Source organism: Vicugna pacos, chromosome 13 (genome assembly GCF_048564905.1).
Source record: "Vicugna pacos chromosome 13, VicPac4, whole genome shotgun sequence".
NCBI lineage: Eukaryota > Metazoa > Chordata > Mammalia > Artiodactyla > Camelidae > Vicugna > Vicugna pacos.
This window is the reverse complement of record NC_132999.1, coordinates 10,652,433-10,676,417: the sequence shown is the minus strand read 5'-3', so window position 1 is coordinate 10,676,417 and position 23,985 is coordinate 10,652,433. Positions and strand designations below refer to the sequence as shown.

Sequence of the window (23,985 nt, the reverse complement as noted above, 5' to 3'; positions counted from 1 at the left end):
GTAAGTCACCCTCTCCCACAAATACACCAAGACCCACATCTACAGACCCACTCAGCCAACCAGAGCACTTGCGGAACTCCAACAGATGATCGCCCTCTTCAAAAGATAAAGACGCCAAAAATCTGGTAGGAGAAAAGGAAAAAAGAAAGAACAAAAGGCAAAGCAGCGCGGGACGGGTCCCGCGGGGAGGGAGCGGCAAAGGAGGACTGGCGCTTGCTCGCTAGGTCTCCCCTCTCCAATTGAGAGGCCAGCGGGACGGAGGGGGAGCCTCCGAGGCTCGGATCTGTACAGAGCAGCCCTTGTCTGACAGAACTAAGTTAAACGGGCACAGAGCGTTCCCCCCGACACCCAGCCTGAGACGCGGGCCGGCAGCGGCGGGCAGGGCCAGGCTGCACAAGCCGGGCGGAGGACGGGGGCGGCTGCATGGAGGCAGCTCCGGGGGACTGCAAGGGGCTGGGCGCCGGGGCTGTGGGTGTACAGGACAGAACAACCTGGGCCCTCCATAAAACAGCAAGGTTGATGTGCTCTCGGGGGAAGGGTGCACACCCCCATCTCTGAAAACCCGCGGAAACTTTTCAGGGGAAGAGGGGCGGGGCCCAGGCAGAGCCGCCATATTCTCCAGCGCTTAGCACCCAGGCGGGGCCAGAGGCGAAACCTGCGTCCTCACCGAAGGGCTTAGCAGCCTCAAGGGCCAGACTGAGACGGGCCTACAGCCCAGGGCAGATAGGATCCTTCCATTCTGGTCCCCCAGAGAACTTGCTCCACAAAGACAAACAAGCAGCTGGGTCTTGGCTCGGAGCAGGGATGAGGCTGCCCCTTGGTCTTCCCCGAGCCCACCCGCGGAGCGCGACCAGGGCGGAGCGCCGAATGGGGCGGAGCGCCTACCGGGGCGGAGCGCGACCAGGGCGGAGCGCCGGCGCAGAGCGCGCAGCCGCGCAGAGCAGCGGAGCTACCAGCGGCGCAGGCAGGGGGAGAGCGGCCCCCCGCCTGTCAGGCAGGAACACAACCCCTGACCGAGGTGCTGGGAGGGGGCACGACCCGCCCTCCTGCCTGGCCAGTCTGCAACACCTGACTGTGGCATCCGAAGGGGCAGTGACCCGCCCGCCCGCAGCAGAGGAGAGCTGCATCTGACCCCGTGTTAGGAGGAGGCGCGATCTGCTTGCCGACAGGTGCTGGGAGCAGCACAGAAGAGGGCGCTAACGGAGGGCCTCTGAAAACAAGCTGAGCTTCCAAAACAGGATGAAGACAGAAGGACATCACATTAAAAGCACACACACTCCAGGAGAACACCGACAACCCCCCTTTCTTTTTTTGTTTGTTTTTTTGTTTTTGTTTTGTTTTGTTTTTAATGTTTTTACCTGTTCTATTTTCAATTACCCTCTTAATTTTTACTTCTTAATTCATTTCTATTTCTCTTGGGTTTTGATGTCCTGTTATTGATTAGACACAGGGTTCAAACACATATATTCATCTCCCCACCCCCTTTTTTTTTTTTTAAAGGTTTTAAAAGGACGTCTCCACCGGATTAATACTCTGCTTCAACCCGCTCTTCTATTATTCATTATACATTGTTATCAAACCCTCTTTCTCCCTTCTTTTAAAAATCTTTCTCTCTCTCTCTTCATTTTTCTTTTTTTTTCTTTTTTTTCTTTTTTCTTTTCTAAGTTCTATTCCTAAATAGGCATTAGATAGATAAAATCCTTAAGATCCAAAATAGACAACGGATACTCCATAAACCACAGTGCCAGAGAGGTATGAGCAAGATGAAGAAGCAGAGAAACCTTTCCCAATTAAAAGAACAAGAGGAATCCCCTGAAAGAAAGCTCAATGAAATAGACATCGATAGCCTACTAGATGAAGATTTCAAAAAAGGAGTGATCAAATTGCTGAAGGAATTAAAAGAGATAATGCTTAGAGAAATAAAATATGTCAAAAATGAAATTGAAGCTATAGAGAAGAGCCAAGCAAAATGGGAAAACTCAATGACAGAGATGAGGAATGATCTAACAGCTGTACAAAGCCGACTAGTTAATGCAGAGGAACGAATTAGTGATCTAGAAGACAGGGCAACAGAAAGCACCCATTCAGAAGAACTACAAGATAAGCAAATAAAAAATAATGATAATAGCATAAGGGACCTATGGGATAATATAAAGCGTCCCAATCTTCGCATAATAGGGGTCCCAGAAGGGGAAGAAGGATCAAAGGGGATTGAAAAGGTTTTTGAAGAAATCATGACTAAAAACTTCCCAAACTTAAAGAAGGAATCAGATATCCAAGTACAGGAAGCTCAGAGGGTCCCAAACAGGAAGAACCCAAATAGACCCACACCAAGACATATCATAATCAAGATGGCCAGAGTCAAGGATAAAGAAATGATTCTAAAGGCAGCAAGAGAAAAGCAAAGAGTGAACTACAAGGGAACCCCCATAAGGCTCTCAGCTGATTTCTCTACACAAACACTACAGGCCAGAAGGGAGTGGCAAGATATATTCAAAGCCCTGAATGAAAAACAGATGCAGCCTAGGATACTTTATCCAGCAAGGCTATCCTTTAGGATAGAAGGAGAAATAAAGAGTTTCACAGACAAAAAAAAGCTGCAGGAGTTTAGCAACACTAAACCCATGCTAAAAGAAATATTGAAAGGGCTATTCTAAATAGAAAAGCAGCAGGATGCTACAGAAATGAGAAACGTACAACTGGAAAGGTGATAACTCATGAATTACAAATAAAGAAAACACGAAATTATAAAAGAAGACATACAAATCACTGAGAGTGGGAGAGGGAGGCAGGGAAATATAGAATTTTTTTTTCTTTCTTTTTTTTTAATTTTTTTAACAGTAGGATGGGTTTGAGATCATGTTATTATCAGTTTATTAAAAACGGGTATAGGTTAATAGATTTACAAAAAAGGGTAACCACAAGTCAAAAATTTACAAGGGAGTCACAAAAATTAAATAAAATCCATGATAATACAAAGGAAAATTACCAAACCACAAAAGGAAGAAGAAAGGAACAAAGAGGATATACCAATTCAACTGCAAAGGTAAGTTCAAAATGGCAATAAACACACATCTATCATTAATTACTGTAAATGTTAATGGACTAAATGCTCCAGTCAAAAGACATAGAGTGGCAGAGTGGATAATAAAGCAAGAACCTTCAATATGCTGCATACAAGAGACCCACTTTAGGGAGAAGGACACATATAGATTGAGAGTGAAAGGATGGAAAAGGATATTCCATGCAAATGGAAAAGCCAAAAAAGCAGGTGTTGCAGTACTGATTTCAGACAAAATAGACTTTAAAACAAAGGCCATAAAGAAAGATAAAGAGGGACATTTTATAATGATTAAAGGAGTGATAAAAGATGAAGACATTACACTCGTTAATATATATGCACCCAATATAGGAGCACCTAAGTACATACAAGAATTACTAACAGAGATAAAGGGGGATATTGATGGGAATACAATCATAGTTGGAGATTTTAACACTGCATTAACATCACTAGACAGATCTTCCAGACAGAAAATATACAAGGCAACAGAGAAATTAAATACTACAATAGAAAAACTAGATTTGGTGGATATTTTCAGAGCATTACACTCCCAAAAAATAGAATATACATTCTTTTCAAGTGCACATGGAACATTTTCCAGGATCAATCATGTACTTGGACACAAAAGAAACCTCAACAAATTTAAGAAGATAGAAATTATCTCAAGCATCTTTACTGACCACAGTGCCATGAAACTGGAAATCAACAACAGAGAAACAAAGGAGAAAAAAAGAAAAGCATGGAGATTAAACAGTATGTTATTGAAAAAACAATGGATCAATGAGGAAATCAAAGCTGAAATTAAAAAATACCTTGAGACAAATGATAATGAAAGCACAACCACTCAAAACCTATGGGACACAGCAAAGGCAGTGCTAAGAGGGAAGTTTATAGCGATACAGGCCTTCCTCAAAAAAGAAGAACAATCTCAAATAAACAAGTTAACCCACCACCTGAATCAATTAGAAAAAGAAGAACAAAAAGCCCCAAAAAGCAGCAGAAGGAAGGAAATAATAAAGATCAGAGAGGAATTAAATACAATAGAGATTAACAAGACCATAGAAAAAATCAACCAAACCAAAAGCTGGTTTTTTGAAAAAGTAAATAAAATCGACAAACCTCTGGCCAAACTCACAAAGAAGAAAAAAGAGAGAGCACAAATTAGCAAAATAAGAAAGGAAAATGGAGAAATTACAACAAACAAAATAGAAATACAGACTATCATATGAGAATATTATGAAAAACTATATGGAACCAAACTGGATAACCTAGAGGAGATGGACAAGTTTCTGGAAACATACTGTCCACCAAAACTGAATCAAGAAGAAACTGAACACTTGAACAATCCGATCACTAGAAAGGAAATAGAAATAGCAATTAAAAACCTCCCTACAAATAAAAGTCCAGGACCGGATGGCTTCACTGGGGAATTCTACCAAACATACAAAGAAGAACTCATACCAGTCCTTCTCAAACTCTTCCAGACGATTGAAAAGGAGGGAATACTCCCAAACTCATTCTATGAAGCCACCATCACCCTGATACCAAAACCAGGCAAAGACACTACAAAAAAAAAGAGAATTATAGGCCAATATCACTGATGAACATAGACGCCAAAATCCTCACCAAAATTTTAGCAAATAGAATCCAACAACGCATAAAAAAGATTATACATCATGACCAAGTGGGGTTCATCCCAGGGACACAAGGCTGGTTCAACATACGCAAATCAATCAATGTAATATATCACATCAACAAGAGAAAGGACAAAAACCACATGATCATCTCAATCGATGCAGAAAAAGCATTTGATAAAATTCAACACCCATTTATGATAAAAACTCTCGCCAAAGTGGGTATAGAGGGAACATATCTCAACATAATAAAAGCTATATATGACAAACCTATAGCCAGCATAGTTCTCAACGGTGAAAAACTCAAAAGCTTCCCACTAAAATCTGGGACAAGACAAGGTTGCCCACTATCACCACTCCTATTCAACATAGTCCTGGAAGTCCTAGCCACAGCAGTCAGGCAAGAGAAAGAAATAAAAGGGATCCAAATTGGAAAAGAAGAGGTATAAGTGTCATTATATGCTGACGACATGTTACTATATATAGAAAACCCTAAAAGGTCCACAAAAAAGCTACTAGAGCTGATCGAAGAATTCAGCAAGGTAGCAGGTTACAAAATTAATGTTCAAAAATCAGTTGCCTTTCTTTACACTAATGATAAATCAACAGAAAAAGAAAGTAAAGAAACAATCCCCTTTAAAATAGCACCCAAAGTAATAAAATATCTGGGAATAAATCTAACCAAGGAGGGGAAAGAATTATACACAGAAAACTATAAACCATTGATGAAGGAAATTAAAGAAGACTTTAAAAAATGGAAAGATATTCCATGCTCTTGGATTGGAAGAATCAATATTGTTAAAATGGTCACACTGCCCAAGGCAATCTACAGATTTAATGCAATCCCTATCCAATTACCCAGGACATATTTCACAGAACTAGAACAAATCATAATAAAATTTATATGGAACCATCAAAGACCTAGAATTGCTAAAGCATTACTGAAGAGAAAGAAAGAGGCTGGAGGAATAACTCTCCCAGACTTCAGACAATACTATAGAGCTACAATCATCAAGACAGCATGGTATTGGTACCAAAACAGACATATAGACCAATGGAACAGAATAGAGAGCCCAGAAATGAACCCACAAACTTTTGGTCAACTCATCTTTGACAAAGGAGGCAAGAATATACAATGGAATAAAGACAGTCTCTTCAGCAAATGGTGTTGGGAAAACTGGACAGCAGCATGTAAAACAATGAAGCTAGAACACACCCTTACACCATATACAAAAATCAACTCAAAATGGATTAAAGACTTAAACATAAGACAAGATACAATAAACCTCCTAGAGGAAAACATAGGCAAAACATTATCTGACATACATTTCAAAAATTTTCTCCTAGAAGAAATAAAAGCAAGAATAAACAAATGGGACCTAATTAAACTTACAAGCTTCTGCACAGCAAAGGAAACCAGAAATAAAACAAGAAGAAAACCTACGGAATGGGAGAAAATTTTTGCAAGTGAAACCGACAAAGGCTTCATCTCCAAAATATATAAGCAGCTTATACAACTCAATAAGAAAAAAATAAACAACCCAATCCAAAAATGGGCAGAAGACCTAAACAAGCAACTCTCCAAGGAAGACATACAAATGATCAAAAAGCACATGAAAAATGTTCAATATCACTAATTATCAGAGAAATGCAAATCAAAACTACAATGAGGTATCACCTCACACCAGTCAGAATGGCCGTCATTCAAAAATCCAAAAATGACAAATGCTGGAGAGGCTGTGGAGAAAGGGGAACCCTCCTACACTGCTGGTGGGAATGCAGTTTGGTGCAGCCACTATGGAAAACAGTGTGGAGATTCCTCAAAAGACTAGGAATAGACTTACCATATGACCCAGGAATCCCACTCCTGGGCTTGTACCCAGAAGGAAATCTACTTCAGGATGACACCTGCACCCCAATGTTCATAGCAGCACTATTTACAATAGCCAAAACATGGAAACAACCTAAATGTCCATCAACAGGTGACTGGATAAAGAAGAAGTGGTATATTTATACAATGGAATACTACTCAGCCATAAAAACCGACAACATAATGCCATTTGCAGCAACATGGATGATCCTAGAGAATGTCATTCTAAGTGAAGCAAGCCAGAAAGAGAAAGAAAAATACCATATGAGATCGCTCATATGTGGAATCTAAAAAACAAAAACAAACAAAAACAAAGCATAAATACAGGACAGAAATGGACTCATGGACAGAGAATACAGACTTGTGGTTACGGGGGGGGGTAGAGGGTGGGAAGGGATAGACTGGGATTTCAAAATTGTAGAATAGATAAACAAGATTACACTGTATAGCACAGGGAAATATACGCAAAATGTTATGATAAATCACAGAGAAAAAAATGTGACAATGAGTGTGTATATGTCCATGAATGACTGAAAAATTGTGCTGAACATGCTGAACACTGGAATTTGACACAACACTGTAAAATGATTATGAATCAATAAAAAATGTAAAAAAAAAAAAAGAAATTTCCCTTTTGGCTCTTCTGTCAGTCCCTGCCTTCACCCCAAGGACCCAGTATTTCTTCAGAAGAAAACCATCAGGCTTCGTACCAGTTCAGGCCTGACCAAAAACTGTCTGTAACTGAAATGGCTCTGTGACTACACTGCAATATAGCAGTTTCAATGAAAAGAACGATACTTATTTTTGGAGGAAAATACAGATTCTTATTCCCAAATACTACCAAAAATTAGGGCAGAAAAAAATAGGGGCATGTGCGAAAATAAAACAGGAGTAAACGATATTCTGTATTTTGAATGTTTTCAGCTTCTGTTGTGTTTCACGTTCAAATCTAACTTTTGTTGTTGTTGTTTGGCTGAAATGTGTACCTCAGAGTAGGTGGGATTCATTATGAAGTTTGAATGCCTGTTTAAAAAATGTTCCAGTCTGCTATTTCACAGTTACTTTGGAAATTCCTGCTATTGTACTTTGAAGCATTTTTAATAAATCCACTTCTCCCTCAAAGTATGTTTTAACCATAAAAGATACATGTTCTCCATTTCTGTAACTGATTTGGGAAAGTGACCTGATCAAAGTTGGGTCTTGCTAGAGTGGGGTCAGGTTTCTTCAGAATCTGCTTGGGTGTTTTTGTCCCTGTCATTATGGTTCTGTTTCTTAATTTGAGTGAAACTATTGGGTCTACTCACAACTATTTCCAGCAGGACTGTTACTGAAGAAAAATACTGTTTGAACTATAATCACCAAGTTCTTGGCACCAGAGTTCAGCCTTTTTCTTCTAATGGCTTTGTATTTAATTTTAAAATTTATAAACACCTTTTCATTAATGCTTACAAACAACAGAAGGAACATAGACTAGTTCTTTTTAGTAGTTAATGTCTTACACATTTTAGACCTTTAAATGTTGACTTTCTAATAAAAATCGCTGTTTTCTAAATGGGAAGTTTATATAGTTAATAAATTTAAATCTTGCTTTTTCTCTTCTGTATACATTTAGGCTGTGGCTTCAAGTTGTTGGTCAGTGTTGAAACAGAAAAGGCAACAGATGAAGGTAAAATTCATTATGTGTTGGGCGTCCTTGTAGAGTAATTTGAGGCTCCTGTCAAAGAAACATCCGAGTCCATTCTCAGGTGGAGACACAGCCCACAAGCACACGACCTTGAGCTAGATGAGTGACCTGCTTGGAACTGGCGTGGCTTCTTGGTTTTGAAGTCCTTCTCCCTCTTCTTGACATTTTATAGAGTTCAGTGTAACAGGTACTGAGCATGCATGGGAGCTCTGCTGCTCCCTGCTACAGGGGAGTGGGCTGCAGTTGGAACCAGCTCTAGTAGAGGTGTTCTTTTTTTTTTAATTTAATGATATTTTAAGATTAAAAAATTGTTTAATATAGTGGATTCCACTTCATGTAACCCAACCGAAAAATGATGATTTGATTCTTATAGCTGCTCTATTCATTATTAGATTTTTTTTTTTTTACTGGAGGTACTGGGAACTGAACCCAGGACCTCATTCATGCTAGGCATATGCTCTACCATTTGAGCTATACCCTCCCACCTTAGCTGCTTTATTCAACTGCAAGCACCTACCAAAAAACATCTCAGAGTTTGTGTCCTGCCCCCAGGCTCCAGACCCTCCGGCCTATCTCACCCACTGCACCCTGCTCTCACCGTGCACTCCTATGGTAAGGGGCATGGACTCTGGAGTGAGACTGTCTGATTTCACATGCCACGTACCAGCCATGCCCTTGGGCAAGTTCCTTAACCTCTCTATGCTTTAGTTTCCTCATCTCTAAAAAAGAGCATAATACCTGCCTCATGGGGTTTTTAGAGGATTAAACATAAGATGTTTAGGACTGTGCTTGGCATAGTGTATTATGCAAATGTTGTTATTATTTTTTGCCCACTGACCTATATAGTATGTTAGCATATCCATATTTCTAAGTCTTATCCTTATTACTTCGAGATAGTATTGCCCAGTGCAGTGTTTCCCCAGCATAGTCCTCACAGCATCTGCAGAAGGTGCTTGTTAAATACAATTCTGAAGGCCACATATTTGAATAATTCTTGTTTAAAAGATGTTACACAAAAATGGATTGTACAACACAGGGAATATAGCCAATATTTGTAATAACTGTAAATGGAATGGAACCTTTAAAATTGTATTAAAAAGTGATTCCAAGGACCCTGTGTTTTAAACAAGCTCCCCAAGAAGCTAAATAAATGATACAAATGAACTTACTTATAAAACAGAAACACACTCACAGACATAGAAGAGAAACTTATGGTTACCAAGGGAAGAGGGTGGGAAGGGATAAATTGGGAGTTTGGGATTTGCAGATGCTAATTACTATATATAAAATAGATAAACGAAAGTTTCTGCTGTATAGCACACGGAACTGTATTCAATATCTTGTGGTAACTTATAATGGAAAAGAATATGAAAAGGAGTATGTGTATGTACATGTATGATTGAAACATTATACTGTACACCAGAAAACTGACACAACATTGTAAACTGGCTATACTTCAGTAAAATAAATAAATAAATCCTCAGATGATGATTAGAAACTCTGACGTTGGACAAACACTAGGGAACAAGTGGTTTAGGGCTAAGGAACAGACTTGTAGGCATTTTGTTTTGCGGGGGTAGATAATTAGGTTTTTATTTATTTGTTTTTAATGGAGAGACTGGGGATTGAACCCAGGACCTCATGCATGCTAAGCATGTGCTCTACCCCTGAGCTATCCCCTCTCCCCCATAATGTATGTTTTAATTGAGGTTTAGAAGATGTCTTGGAGCTTGTAAAATAGAAAATAACCCCTCCGAGAGTCAGAATCTTAAGGCGCACTTATCCCCAGTACACAGTATACGACAGGCCCCTCAGAATGCTATTTAACAAGGGGAATTAAGAAAGTTATTAATAAGCTATGAGTTTTCTAAATCATAACTGTATGTATTACTCTTTCACAAGAAGGGGCAATTATATAATTAAATGCTTCAGTAACATCTGGTTCCTTAACTAAAAGTTAGGATTCTAGCAAGTGTATTTTTGTGCTTAATCATTTAAAATTCATTTTAGTCTTTTTCAGATAATCTAATGAAGTAATTGAGTAGAATTTCTTAAATTCTACTAAGCTAGCTGAAACCATGGTAGTCTCATTAATCCTAAAAATTATACTGCTAAGGAACATTGTAGCATTCTTGTTATTGCTTGATTATAGCACTTATGTGCTTGCTTTTTTATGAAGTATTTCATGAGTTGAAAATGCCTTGAAGAAATAATGTTTTCAGTACATGAAAGTGTTGGCTAGGATATGAAATTTACACAAAGCATTCTGTGACTCTAAAAGTTACTTGTAAGTCTGTTAACTTTCTTATTAGGCTGGCTTATCATCAACCCTTGGTCTGTCCTCAAAAGGAGCTGTTCATATGATCAATAAGAAAGCAAACGCAAGAAGATAAAAATAACTCTATTCTCCTTTATGTCCCAACAGATCCCGGATGGATTTTTTGCCCATTTTTATGCCATCTGTGAGCACATCAGCCCTGTCCTAGCCTGGGGCTTTTTGGGTCCTAGAAATTCTCTCTATGATTTATGTTGCTTCTTTAAGGTATGTTCAGTCATTTAATCATTTCTCTTTTCTAAATTGAAAAAATAGATAAGGTTTTATTCTGTTTTCGCTTTTGCAGAAAAAAGAATGTTATTTAAAGGTAAAGTTATAAAAGTCACCCATGCCAGTAGAACAGTATTTTATCGACTTGATTCTTTATCCTGGAGAAAACTGAACAAGTCCCCCCGCCTTGTGTCTTCCTTCTGCAGTGGTCTGTGTTCTCAAATGTGTTACAGAATAACACAAGCTGCTGTAGACAGTTCATCATGCCTGGACACTTGTGAAATTTATAAAACACATAATATCTGTCTTTATCACATATGTGGCAATTTGGAAATAAGCTCTGGTTCAAGGTAATATGAATGATAAAATCCTAGTTGTGAGAAATAACATGGGAGTTTAAAACTGAATCTCAGTGTCAGCAGCTGAAGTTTATCAAAACACAAATTATAGCATGCTGCAGAAGTTTCTGCCTGGCACGCTGCCAAGAAAAATCTCAGTATTTAATAGTCTTGAGTTTAGGCTGAGTTTCAAGGAGCAAATAAAAGTAAACATAATCAAAGATGAATTTGAAAGTTTTTTCAGGGGGGTAATTAGGTTTACTTATTTATTTATTAATTAGAGGGAGGTGCTGGGGATTGAACTCAGGACCTCGTGCACGCTAAGCATGCCCTCTACCACTTGAGCTATGTCCTCCCCCCCGAATTTGGAAGTTTTTGATGTTTGCAAGTTTGGATGTTTCACTATGTCCTTCATTTAAAAATTAAATTGTTTTGTTTATGTGCTGTTAATGTAGCACTTTAGGAAATGTTTATTTTATTGTCATTTAAAACTCACTAATTTTTGTTAAATTTACTTGACCTCCCAAACGTAAGGTGTGTGTTTAGTGGGAGAGTTTGGGAATTAAGGCTACCATTGTTGAGCAGTCTGACTGCGGGCAAATCATGCTGTGTCCTCCTTTTCTTCATCTATAAAGTGAGGGGACTAGACAGCATGATTGCCAGTACGCTTCCAGATATAAAACCCAGTGAAATCTGTGAAGTATGCCTTCTTAGTGATTCTTGACAATTGGTTTCTGTAGGATACAAATGAAATATTCCTGTTTCTTGTTGTTTGGAATTACTTTTTGTTTTTCCTTCACGGCATAGCGGCGTGAGACTTAATACTTAGTAGTATACAGCTTGCATAAAATGAGTTTCAGCATAAGTATTAGGTTACCAGAATGACATTTCCTTCACAATCTTCTACTGAGTTGAAACCTGAAATTATTTTTATTTTTCATGTATCATAAGGGGTTTTTTTGGTACAGAAAAATATACATTTGAAATTTATAAGTTGCAGTTTTTGGAAATCATTTACTCTTTTGTCTCAAACTAGTACTAGTGCTCAGAGGAAACACTGAAAACTTCAGTTACTGGGAAAAGAATAATAATAGCCCCTTACATTTACATAGTGCTTCAGTGTTTACAGGCTTTTTTTTTTTCCAAGTAAAATATTTTCAACTTCTTTTATTGAAGGAAATAAAACTTGTGCTTCAGAGGCAATGGTACCTCAGAGCATGACCAGGTGGACACTGGGCTGACATGACAAGCCACAATGATGGCCAGGGGTCTTACCACAGTGGGAGGACCAAAACCACAAAGATAGAAGGAGGTAGCAAACATCCCCAACACCTAGTGCAAGCATTTCCATTTGCAGAGAGCTTGGCCATGCATCATAAAAACAGGGTCCCCTCAAAGCTGGCAGAGTGTCATCTCAGGCTGACAAATCCATCTAAAATTAACACATAGTCTCAGATTTGGAGATCTTTCCCTTTGACCCAAAGATTCAGGCCATCAGAAGATCTGAATTAGTCTTCCAGCTCCTTATACCAGATGGAAAAAAGAGGCTGATTTCTTGAAACATCATGTAGGTATAGCTGGACAGGTGCTGATGTGTCCAGCCTTATTTTAAAAGCAGCTAAATTTTCTTCCCTGACTTCTCATGCTGCTCTCACCTAGCATGTGCCCTAGGAAACTTTTTAATGTTCTAAATAAGGACAGGATGGGGGCAGCAGCCTAGGGGATTTACGGAATCAAAAGCTGCTACATAGCCAAGACCATTTCACAAGAAATAGCGTAGGGAACACTATTGGGTCAAGATCCTCCCAAAGAGCTGCAAGAAGCACACACAAAGAAAATTGTGGTAGGTCTCTCTCCTGTATCAGGATCAGTTGTACCACAGTCATGGTCCAGGAAGAAGAGCCATTTCATATCCTTGGCAGATTATCAATCTCCATGGCTTTTCTCAAGATGTTTCAATTTTCAGTGCAATAAGGTGTTTGGAAGTTTTGTAACCAAAAAGCAAGCACTGAAGAAATCTGAACTGATTGCAAATTGATAATATTATAAAGCCAAAAATTTACATAGTCAAGAATTGATTGGGGAGAGGGATTCTGCTATATAGAAATCAGAGTTCAAGGGTTTATTCATATAAACGCTCAATTATAAATCATCCTTATATCCACAAATTGGGAGCAAATTCCTTATTTTTAAATGTCCATCATCTGATTATTCAATTGCAGTTCTCTTCAATGCTGGACACATGGTGTTCAAAGACCAAAGCCTTGAGAGCACTAGACCAGAAAAAGGGAGGAGCACAACAAGGAAGAGAGGGCATCAGGGGTTGGAATTTCCGAAATGAGCATTTATTTCACAGAAGGCTTGGCACAATGAGGCTGGGGTGATGTAGTTTCAGTGATTGTTCTTGGTTGCCTCCTTTGCTGCAGCAGTCAGTGGAGTGAGACTGGAGAGGGGGATAATTTTTTTTGATCGTTACATCGGTTTTACATCAGTTACATCAGCCCTGAGAAGTAAAATGACAAGTAGTGTTATCCCTTATTTTGCAGAAAAAGAAAATGAGACCCAAAAAGATTTAACTTGTTCAGGGTTCCTTATCCAGTGAGATATAAAATGAGCAATGGAACGCAGGCCTTCTGACTCCTAATTCAGTGTCTGTTACAGTATTGGTAACTATTTAGATTTCATGTAATTTTGATCTAATAAGTGCCAATTTGTTTTTGTGTTCCTTTTCCAGAATCAAGTTCTTTTCTTCCTCAAAGACATTTTTGATTTTGAGAAGGTGCGCTATTCCAGTATAGAGACTTTGACTGAAGACCTCATGCAGTTACTGATCCGCCGCACCGAACTCCTAATGGCCTACCTTGGAGCCGATGCCCTGAGGCACACGAGTAGTTGTCTAAGTACTCATGGTCATGTTATGTCCAGTGGCCTGCTGGAAGCCAAAGTACAATAAGTACCGTAAAAGTCAGACAATTTGAGTGTGCTATGAAATATCTCAAGGTAACTATTGATTTGTTACATATGTGACACAGAATTGGTCGACCTGGACTCAGGGAGGGAAAAAAAAAATCTAGTAAAGGATGAGTGACTGTACTGTACTTACACAGAAGTTCTGTCATTGAATCCCTGTGTAGTGTATCCAAAGTGTCTTTTTATAATCTTTAGGTAATAATCGTTGTGAAATGTTGTATATTTTACAGAAATATTGCTTGAATTGAAACCAGTACTTGGGAATTAATGGATTTGTCGTCTTGAAGCTGTCTGAAATGTCCAGTTTCACTCTCAAAAGCTTTGTTTTCGTGCTTTGTACCGTAAAGATAGATACTTTAGCCAAGACTTTTGTGGCCCACACATGCAAGAATATATTGCGCGTAGTGTCAACAAACGTAACTTTGCCTGGAGATGTAGTTTTACTTGTGATGTCATTCATTGTTTAATCACGGTCAGGCAGTAGTGGCGTTGAACATGTGCTGCTGACGTTCCTGCTTGTGCATGTGCTTAAGTATTTGAATCAAAGACACCGTAATGGCTGAGTATCGTTATAAAACATTTAAATGAATTGCCACTGAGAAGTTTATAAGTTTATATTAGATTTACTGCAGTTCCCAAAATATATTACTGTTGATCCTATAAGTTAGACTGAAGACTTTTTCTTTTATCTTGGTATACATGAGAGCATTTCCCTTCAATAAATAATGGTTAAAAATAGAACATTTATTAACTATGACAGGCAGTTATTGTAGTTTTGAAACTATCTCCCAACCACTGAAGGTATGAATCTTGATACAGTAAAATCATTTCTTCTTTCTCTTTCTACAAAACTGGCTTTTAATTATTTCCACAGAGAACTTAGCACACTGGGAATTTGTCATATTATGCCCATATTTTAGAAATATTCATACATTGAATCTTACAGAGGTCTTAAAGAAGGTTTTTTCTGCCCTGAATATAGAACAGAATATTTTTTAATGGTATAGAAGTGTATTTCCTGTCCTTCAGGATACATAGATGAATAAATGAGGTATTCACATGAGTAAGGTTCTTCAGAGTATATTAGATATTTTCAGAGTTGTATTAATTTTGTGTCTAAATCGTATGCCACTATTTAGAGTGGCTGACTCAGTATATCATCAGTGGATTGGATTTGTTGATTTTGCTCCTAAAGTAGGCTTTACTCATTTTAGGAGTGAGTTACCAAGAAGGATCTAAAATATATTTTTTTAAAATGTATTTTTAGATTAAAGTGCCTAGTTTCTGATTAATGAATAGAAAATTAAAAGTGGGGGAAAAGCATAATCTTTTAAGGTTTTAAGTTTATGTATGTAATATTATGTAATATTAGTTACAAAACAGGAGGTTCAGAATCCTTGTGCTGTTTGCACGTACTGTGTTCTGTAATGTATAGGTTACAGCATTAAACAATATGAAACATTGCTCTAATATTTTTTGACTATATAGCTCCTTGACTTTTCTTACCTATATTCTTAATTTAACAATTGGCTGTTCAGAATTCTTAATTTTTCCTGTATTTTAGCTTCTTGTTTAGGTGCCACTGGCCTTGAATGATTCATACACATACCCACACGTGCACGCACACCCGTCCCTTTATTGTGTAAGCAAGATAGTTATTGCTTACGTTAATTTTCCTGGTTGGGGGGGGCTGATGGTTTTAATTCATGTTTTAGGCTGTGGTTTTATAAACAAACCTATAAGGAAACTTAATTACTTCTTTTATTTGAGGAAGATACTGTTTGAAGTCTGTTTTGAAGAATTGCACTATTTAATAATGCTGCTACTATGAAATAACCTGGGGAATTTCATCAGATAAGATGAATGACCTTCCAAAAGGTGTTTTTTTCCTCCTTTACACTTCACCTTGAAAAAAAAGTTGCCCATATTTAAGAGATTGGTTTGTCGAATTCAGTGCTTGAGTTTCAGGTCAGTTCAGAAGCAGCGCTTTAGTAAGATGCTTTCTTTGTGGCCTTTGACAAGAGACAAGAGTGACCAAATAGACTTTCAGGGTAGTAAGTACAGAAAAAAAATCCCTCTCTGTTGTAAGGGGAGAAACTTGACCTTTCTAAAGAAACCTCTCTTAAAAATGTTTCTCGAAAGAGAAAGAATGAAAGAGAAAAATGTTTCTGAGCACAGAAGAGTACTTAAGGCATATGGACCAATTTCAGTTTGCCTAGAAATGGGTTTAACAGCTAAAGCAATGTTTTAAAAAATAAAAAAGAAGTAAACTAGTCTAGGGCCTTTTAGGATAAAATCCTGTTTAGCACTTTCATGGTAGTATTATCAGAAAATTGCCACTGTTACCATGAGTCCTACCATCTGCTTCCCTGTATAAATTATAAGAGCCTTGAATGAGTCCTCAGAAAATGGCTTTTTTTCCTCCTATTTTTTGGAAGGAAAAAGATAAGTGTTCAGGTGATTTATATTTGGTGATTTTTTTTTTCTATTTTGGTTTCTCTACATTTTTGTTAAACTGAAAGCCTAGTTATTGATTCTTGAAGGCTTTATGGTATGTTTATTAAGTGTCAAAATGGGTTTTTTTAAAAAAGGCAAGTTTTTCGTACTGTTATAGTCAGCTCCAAAGAACTTTCTCTCTCATAAAGAAGTATTTTTTATTTGCATCCATTTATTATGTTTCTATTAATTTGCTGAATTAACTGACTTTATAAAAAATATTTACAAGCTTTTTCTTGCCTTAAGATGTTAGATGTTCTATTTAAATGATTACCTAAGGGGGGATTATTTGCATTAAAAAGAATTCTTTTGTTTATCATTCCTTTAAACCTGTGAGATAGGAATGCCAAAGTAACATTTAATATACTTCTCTGTGACTTTTCATAATCAAAAAATTTAAATTATGTTCATAACATAATTTGCTTTTATTTTAATGTGAATGCATATTAGGAAATTATTTGGAATATACATTTCAAAGTGATAAGAATTAGGCTGAATTAAAATCTTTTTTTTTTGCTTGGATTAATCAAATTTAGAAATATCTCTGTATGTGAGACTCAAGAATTTGATCTGTGATTAACTGAAATGAGGGCATACATTCTTTGTTCCTAATGATTATGTTATGTTATTGTTTTGCTTAGTTTGAGGACAACCACATATTAGCTTTACCTGGCTGGTATCAGTAGATGTGTCTGTGTCCTAAATGTAAGGACTGCACTTGTTCTGTAAAAGTGAAACACTACAGTGGCGGAAGAGAAGAGCGCTGGCTCGTTAGCCAGAGTGAGCGCTGTGACCCGGATGTATGTCTACTGCTGCCAAATAAAAGAGTGATGGTGCATCTTGCTGCTGGATTGCCTGTTTTATACAACGCTTACAAGGTCCCACTTGTCCCGTCAGACCCTGCTCACTGGGAGCTGTCAGTCTCCTTTAAGACCACATGTATCTGCATTGAGAACACAGACAACTGCAGAGGCCTGGAAACCAAGTGTAAAAGTGTATGTTTTCTTTCTGTACTGACTGCGAGAGAAAACAGTTTTGTGATGAGTAAAGTCAAAATATTTGTGTTTTTATTAATCACAGAAAGCGTTCTGGTTGAACACAGTACAGATGTATCGTTCCGACGTACGTGCATCTGTCCCTGTTCAGACATACCCCTTGCCCACCACTTCCTGGCGAGGGCTCAGATGCACTGAGCCACAGAGAGGGATGAAGACACCAGATAGCGGGAAGGGCTTCCCTGCGTATAAAAATTCTTGATTTGGGACTTCCATTGAAGAGATTTATTTTCGAATAATTAAACATGCACAGTATAGATAAATGTACCTGATTATATTTTAAAACTATTAAACATAAACTTAAATATAATACTCAATAAGCAGACCACACAAATATGAGTTAAATCTTTTCCCAGCAAGGATGCAGGCTTGGAGATGGAGTGGGTAACCAGACCTGCATCCCAGTCTCATCTTCTGTTTCCTTTGTCATCTGCCATCCTCTTTGACCCTGCTACATGAACTTAATATTTTGCAGTTTAAACAGATCTCTTTGAATTTTTATGTGTGTTTAAAATACTCCTCTGCAAGCATTTCAGTGTCCTATTGTTACACTCTTTGTAGGGCTTTGCTGGAAATTTTTGTGAACTTACTTGGTTTATCCACTGTCTTTCTCACAGTTCTTTTGCTGCTTTGACTTCTGTTTTTTATGGAGCGTTTCTTCCTGTGCCCTGTATGCTGTGATACCTCACCCTGCTACTTCTTCTCCTTTAATCTCTCTCTCCTTAAGCTACTGACATCTTTGATCAGGCCGCACGGCTCTTTTGTCTGCTGAGGTTCTTTTTTTGTTTTTTTTTTTTTCCTACCTTTGAATGGTGAAAACCCTTAAGTAACCTTTATCATTTGGGCAGGAAAGGACTGAATTCCAGTACAGGAAAAAAAAAAAAAAAGAGCAAACCTTCCTTCTATGATGCTTTTTTATTCTTTACTTAAAAGCCACAGCAAGGCAACTGGTACATCAAATACCACCTCAGCGATTTGCTTTTAACTGTCCCCTATGTGTGTCACAAAAGCCTTTCACAAAGTATACTTATATATAGGACATTTCAGAACTTTTGTAATTTGCTGCTTGAAAAACACCGTAATACTTGAATATAAAGAACTTTGACATTAGAAAGCACTTGAAATGTAAGACTTCTAGAACTTTGCTAATTCTTTTATTTAATAACCTCTGTCAGAGAATCAGCCCCGGGACTTTAAAAAGGACTGAGTGCTTAATATGGTAGATGGATAATGAAAAAAAAAAAAGTAGGTTAAAGCAGGTGCATTTGTGATCTTTGCTAACTATCCCCAAATTTAGCAGCTTGAAGCAATGCACATCATCTCAGATAGTTTCTGAGGATTGGGAATTTAGGAATGGCTGGCTCTGGGGGTCCTGGCTTAGGGTCTCTCCTGAGACTGCAGTCATCTAAAGGCTTGACTCGGGCTGGAAGATTTGCTTCCAAGATTTGCTCACTCACACGGTTCTGTCAGGGGCTTTAGGTCCTTGCCACGTGGGCCTCCTAACAGAGCTGCCTGAGTACTTAGAACATGGCAGCTGGCTTCCCCCAAAGTGAGCAGTCTGAGAGACATCAAGGCAAAAGACACAGTATATTTTATAACCTAGACTTGAAAGGGACATACCATCACTTGTGCCATATTCTCTTAGTCACACAGACCAACCTTGACACAATGGGGAGGAGATTACGCAAGGGCAGAAATACCAAGAGGTGGGATCATTTGGGGTCATCTTGGTGGCTGGATATCACAGCAGGGAATCATAATAAATTGAACATAGATAATATAGACATTTTAATTTTAAATGAATTCATGCACATTCTTTGGCCAATCTTTTGATGTGGGGTAAAGGTCTACTTGGAGTCTGGATCTACTCCCTATTCTGAGATCTTTTTTGCATAAACTATACCTCTAAACAGTCATCTGAGATTTCCAATTTCCCTTACTTTTGAAGGAGAAAAAATGTATATGAAAAGCAATGAGTGCCAAATCCCTGTAGGGTTTCATAATTTTCTACCCACTCTTTCACATTTGTCTTCCCTACACCTAGCTTAGTGGTAATTTTTATAAGCTATTTGCCTTTATCAACTCTTCAAAGCATTCAGTGTAGATTTTCTAAAAACTATTTTTGCTTTTGTATTTCTTCCTTTTTGTAATGTTTATGTCATTTCAATAACATACAACTGATATACAAGTTTGAGAACAATTGATTCATGATAAATACACAAGGAATATTTGCACAAATTGGCAACTCGTGGATTTCTCATAGTCTTCTCAAATTTAGTATGTCTAAAACGGAGCTCCTGACCACACCTGCCCAAACCTTCTCCCTCCAGACTTTCTCATCCCAGTGAATGACAACTCCATTTTCCAGTTCCTCAGACCAAAAACTTCTTTTCCTCATATCTCACATGTAGTCTGTAACCAGAATCCTAGCAGTTCTACTTTAAAAAAAAAGTGTACTAATAAAAAAAAATGTGCTAAGCATTTCTCACTACTTCAGAGCTATCACCTTGGCCCAAACTCCCATAACCTGTCATCCTGATTATTTTGGAAGCCTCCTAACTGGTCTCCCTGCTTCATTTAGTGCGTTTGCAGCACAACAGCCAGAGTGAACACGTTAAAAATATGTCACATCATGTCCTGCTTTGTTCAGAATCCACCAGCGGCCATCCATCATATTCAAGAGTAAAAGCCAAAGTCCTTACAATGTACGAAAAGGTTCCTCACAGTCAGCCTTCTGCCCCAGTCCACTTCATATTCCTTTCCCCTTTGCCTGCGCTTCCTAGAACATGTCAGACAGGGACCTTCTTGGGGCCTTTGTACCTCCTCCTGTACCACTCTTCTCCCACACAGCCCCAGGAATTTCCAGAGCTCATATGTGCATGCATCTCCAGATATTTCCATGGCTCACTGCATCACTTTCCTCAAGACTTTTACTCATATAAGACTTTAAATTCTACCTGAAAGCACAACAGCCACGCACTCCATTTCCGGCATTTCCTACTTTTCTGCTCTGGTTTATCTATACTGCTGATCACTAAGTACTGCTAGTTCATTTATTTGCTTATTGTCCGGCCTCTTCTACTCAAACGTATGTCTCATGGTGGCAGGGCTTTTTGTTTTGTGATGGCTGTATAGCACTCAGTGTCTAGAAATGAATATTTGTTGAATGAATGAATGATGAATTGAGGACAGAAGTAGGTGTTGCATGCTGTGGGTAACTTTCAGAGTTAAGTAGGAAGAATGGAGATATTTGTTGTATCTGGTGAAACTGTCGAGTAGAAATCAGTTAAGAGAGCCTCTACTCACTTCTTTAAGTCATAAGAATAAATGTATAATTATAAATTGATAAATGTAGGGAGGAAATGGGTGGAATGAGAATTTATCACAGGGAGGACCAAGAGAGACTGGGGTGAAAGGAAGGCTTCTCTGAGAAAGCAACACATAAGTGGACAGCAAAAGCATATGTTGAAGTTAGGTGAAGAGTTAGGGGAAAGAGAATTTTATGCGGAGGGGACAGCTTGTGCAAAGGCCCTGCAGCCGGAATGACCGTGGAAAATTCCGTAAACTGAAGAAGGTCAAGGTGATGGTATTGAAGGGAGCAAGGGAGTGAGCCAGATCATCCAGGCCATCCATCACTATCTGTATTAGAGAAGCTGAAACAGCTGTTTTAATTACCAATCTAGAACTTTGAAGAATGAAGGACTTTTACCTCTTAAAAGAATTCCCATCCTGAGTAGATAGTGCATGGGGATGGGGTGGAGAAGGAAGGTTACATGGTTAAGACCAGAAGGCCTTCCAATATCTCTGAAAATACAACCTGAGCACCACTGTCCACCCAGGGCTGGAAGTTGAAGGTGGTCGTCCGTGGTTTATCTGTGGGTGGTAGCTCAATTTTGCTAATTCCCTTATTCATTAATTAAATTTGTATTTATCTTATGCATGCAGTGAACAACTGAAGATCTTCCCCGACCAGGAAAATGTCCCCTCTGGATGAGTATTTCAGGTTTTAATATAGGTTGTCTGATGGGCCTAGGCAGGTTGTATTCGCAAGATGCCTTAATGTAGGTTTAGAAAGACCAGAGATGATTTGCCTTCAATTAAGGAAAATTGGAAGGTTATATAAATATTATTTAAAAAAATGTCTCCTCCTTCCCCACCTCCTTTTCTCCTCTGTATCCTCCACTTTTCTCTATCAACCACCCTCTTTGGAGTTAAACCAGAACCAAGTAACCGAGAGCAACAGACGGATGAAGCGGTCTCCCGTCGGCTGTCCTCTGCTCTTAGCAATAAACGTAAGGTTGGCCAAGAGTCAACGGTTTGGGTGAAGGTAGTGGCTCGGCTTCTTAGAAACCGGGACCTGTAGAGTGGCTGAGAGGTGGGCCCGGCGCAGACCGGCGGTGGGTAGGGGGAGGCAGCTGCAGCCGCTTTATGCATCCCACTCCAGGATCTCTCGCTTCCCGCAGGCGAGGCAGCCTCCTTTCCTCGGACCCCGCCGGAGCTGGAGGCAGACCCGAGGGGAGGGGGAAGCTCAGGGACCCCGAGCCGACCCAGGGCGACGGGCAGGTCTGGCGGAAAGTTGGCCGCCACCGCCCCCCTCGTCCGCCTTCCTCCTCGACTCTCCACCCCTCTCCGGGCGCTCCGGCGGAGGCGGGGGGTTGGGGGAACTGGCCTTGTGTTTTGGAACAGCTGCAGCCGGCGCTGGGCCCGCCCGGAATGCGGGAACAGGCTGCGCACCAGGACTTTTATGGAAACTTGCTGCTGGAGACGGCGGCGGCGGCCAGAGGGCTCGTGGCGGCTGGAGCGGCGGCGGCGGCGGCGGCGGCCGGAGCGCTCAGACCCCTGCCCACACCCAGGCGCCGGGCGCGCACAGCCTCCCCGCGCGCACCCAGGACCTCGCTCGTCGCAGGCTCCAGGCGGGTGAGAGGAGTCGGGGGGCCGTGGGGTGGGCGCGGCCGAGCCGGAGCGGTCGGCTCCCCGGGGCGGCGGGCAGGGGGCTGCGGGGACACGGCCGGGCTCCCGGCCGGGCTCCATCCAGCTGCGGCGACGCGCCGGTCCCCGGCGCGAGCGAGCCGGCCCTCGGCGCCGCGTCCCGCGGGCTCGGCGGAGGGCGGACGGGGTCATCCTGGCTGTGCCTCCGCGTCCGCCGGCCTCGGGCGTCTGGCCGCTCTTCCCTTGCCCGGCTCCGCGGCTTCAGCTCGGCTGGCGCCCTGCCTGGAGTTTCGGGAGCCTTCTCAGTCCTGCAGGGAATGCGCCCTCCCGGAGCGGAGAGGGTGCCAGTCCGCTTGCTCTGTCCCAGGGGTGCGGGCAGGTGAAGGGCCGTGTCCTGCCCCCCGCGCGCCCCCGGCGCGGTCTCCGTCTCCGCCAGCAGTTCCTGTTGTTTTTAAGAGAAATCGGTCCTGATCTGCCCCTGCGGAGGCTGGGGAGTGAAATGTGATTTAACAGCCCATCATCTACCCCCTCCCTCCCAACTATTTTTTCACGGTTCTGTCCGAGGTAGGATGTTGGGAGTTGTGCAGCTAGAGCTGGAAGTTGGAGTGAATAATGTAGTCACCTCCTGAGACCTCCCTTGTCTATGTGCTTTTTGAAAACGCCGAGCCATTCCAGCTGTTTGTAAACCGTGAAACGCTCTACAAATGCTAAAAATGTATTACTGATGGCATTTGTGAAGAAAATAACTAAGTTTAGAGGTTAGTAGATTATTGCAATGGCTTCAAGACCTTCATTTCATATTTATTTTAGGTCCATAATGTGAACAAAGAGAGTTGGAAAGGGGGGTGCAGAGGGGGGAGAGGGAGGGAGAGAGAGACAGAGGGGACAGAATGAGAACGAGATAAAAATAGCATAAGGATATGTCCTAACAAAATGTCTGTCCTTGGGAAAGAGGCAGGTAGAGGAAAGAAGTAAGCTGTAATAAGAAAGAAATTAGTTCCATGAGCAAAGCAAGCAGAGCATCATTCATCAGCTACATTTTGCTAATGAATTCATGTATGGGCCCATTGGCCTTCCAGTCACAACATAGCTATGTGCTGCGTGGTATGATAAAATAAACTTCAGTATTTATACCATCTTAGTCACCCGTTATTGAGTGAACCACATTATTTCCCCCCTAATCCTTTTACAGGTTAAAAGCTGCCATAAGAAAACTCAGAATACACACAAATCTCTGAAATTTTTTTGAGTTTTGAGATGCGGTAGGTGGAAAAATGCATGGTTAATCAAATTGAGAGACAGCGATTTTGAGGAGGTATATTTAGTATAAATGAACTTCGATAAATGCAGTTAATTAAGATTATTTCTCACAGCTATTAGCCCCCTATTTCTGAAGATATTTT

The 23,985-nt window shown here is 40.2% G+C and overlaps 2 protein-coding genes across 8 annotated transcripts in view; both read left to right on the top strand.

Moving 5' to 3' along the window:
- MIGA1 (mitoguardin 1) overlaps positions 1-17,436 on the top strand; it is an 81,238-nt gene extending 63,802 nt beyond the window's left edge. For all 4 annotated transcript variants that reach the window (XM_072974190.1, XM_072974193.1, XM_072974191.1 and 1 more), the window contains exons 14-16: positions 8,178-8,231; positions 10,675-10,791; positions 13,867-17,436. In XM_072974190.1, coding sequence (XP_072830291.1) covers positions 8,178-8,231; positions 10,675-10,791; positions 13,867-14,085 — 390 coding nt within the window. In that variant the 3' untranslated portion in view covers positions 14,086-17,436. The remainder of the gene's footprint in view (positions 1-8,177; positions 8,232-10,674; positions 10,792-13,866) is intronic.
- A 4,866-nt stretch (positions 17,437-22,302) lies between these two features.
- The window catches only part of NEXN (nexilin F-actin binding protein), a 40,905-nt gene continuing 39,222 nt past the window's right edge, over positions 22,303-23,985 (top strand). For all 4 annotated transcript variants that reach the window (XM_072974148.1, XM_072974146.1, XM_072974147.1 and 1 more), the window contains exon 1: positions 22,303-22,570. In XM_072974148.1, coding sequence (XP_072830249.1) covers positions 22,398-22,570 — 173 coding nt within the window. In that variant the 5' untranslated portion in view covers positions 22,303-22,397. The remainder of the gene's footprint in view (positions 22,571-23,985) is intronic.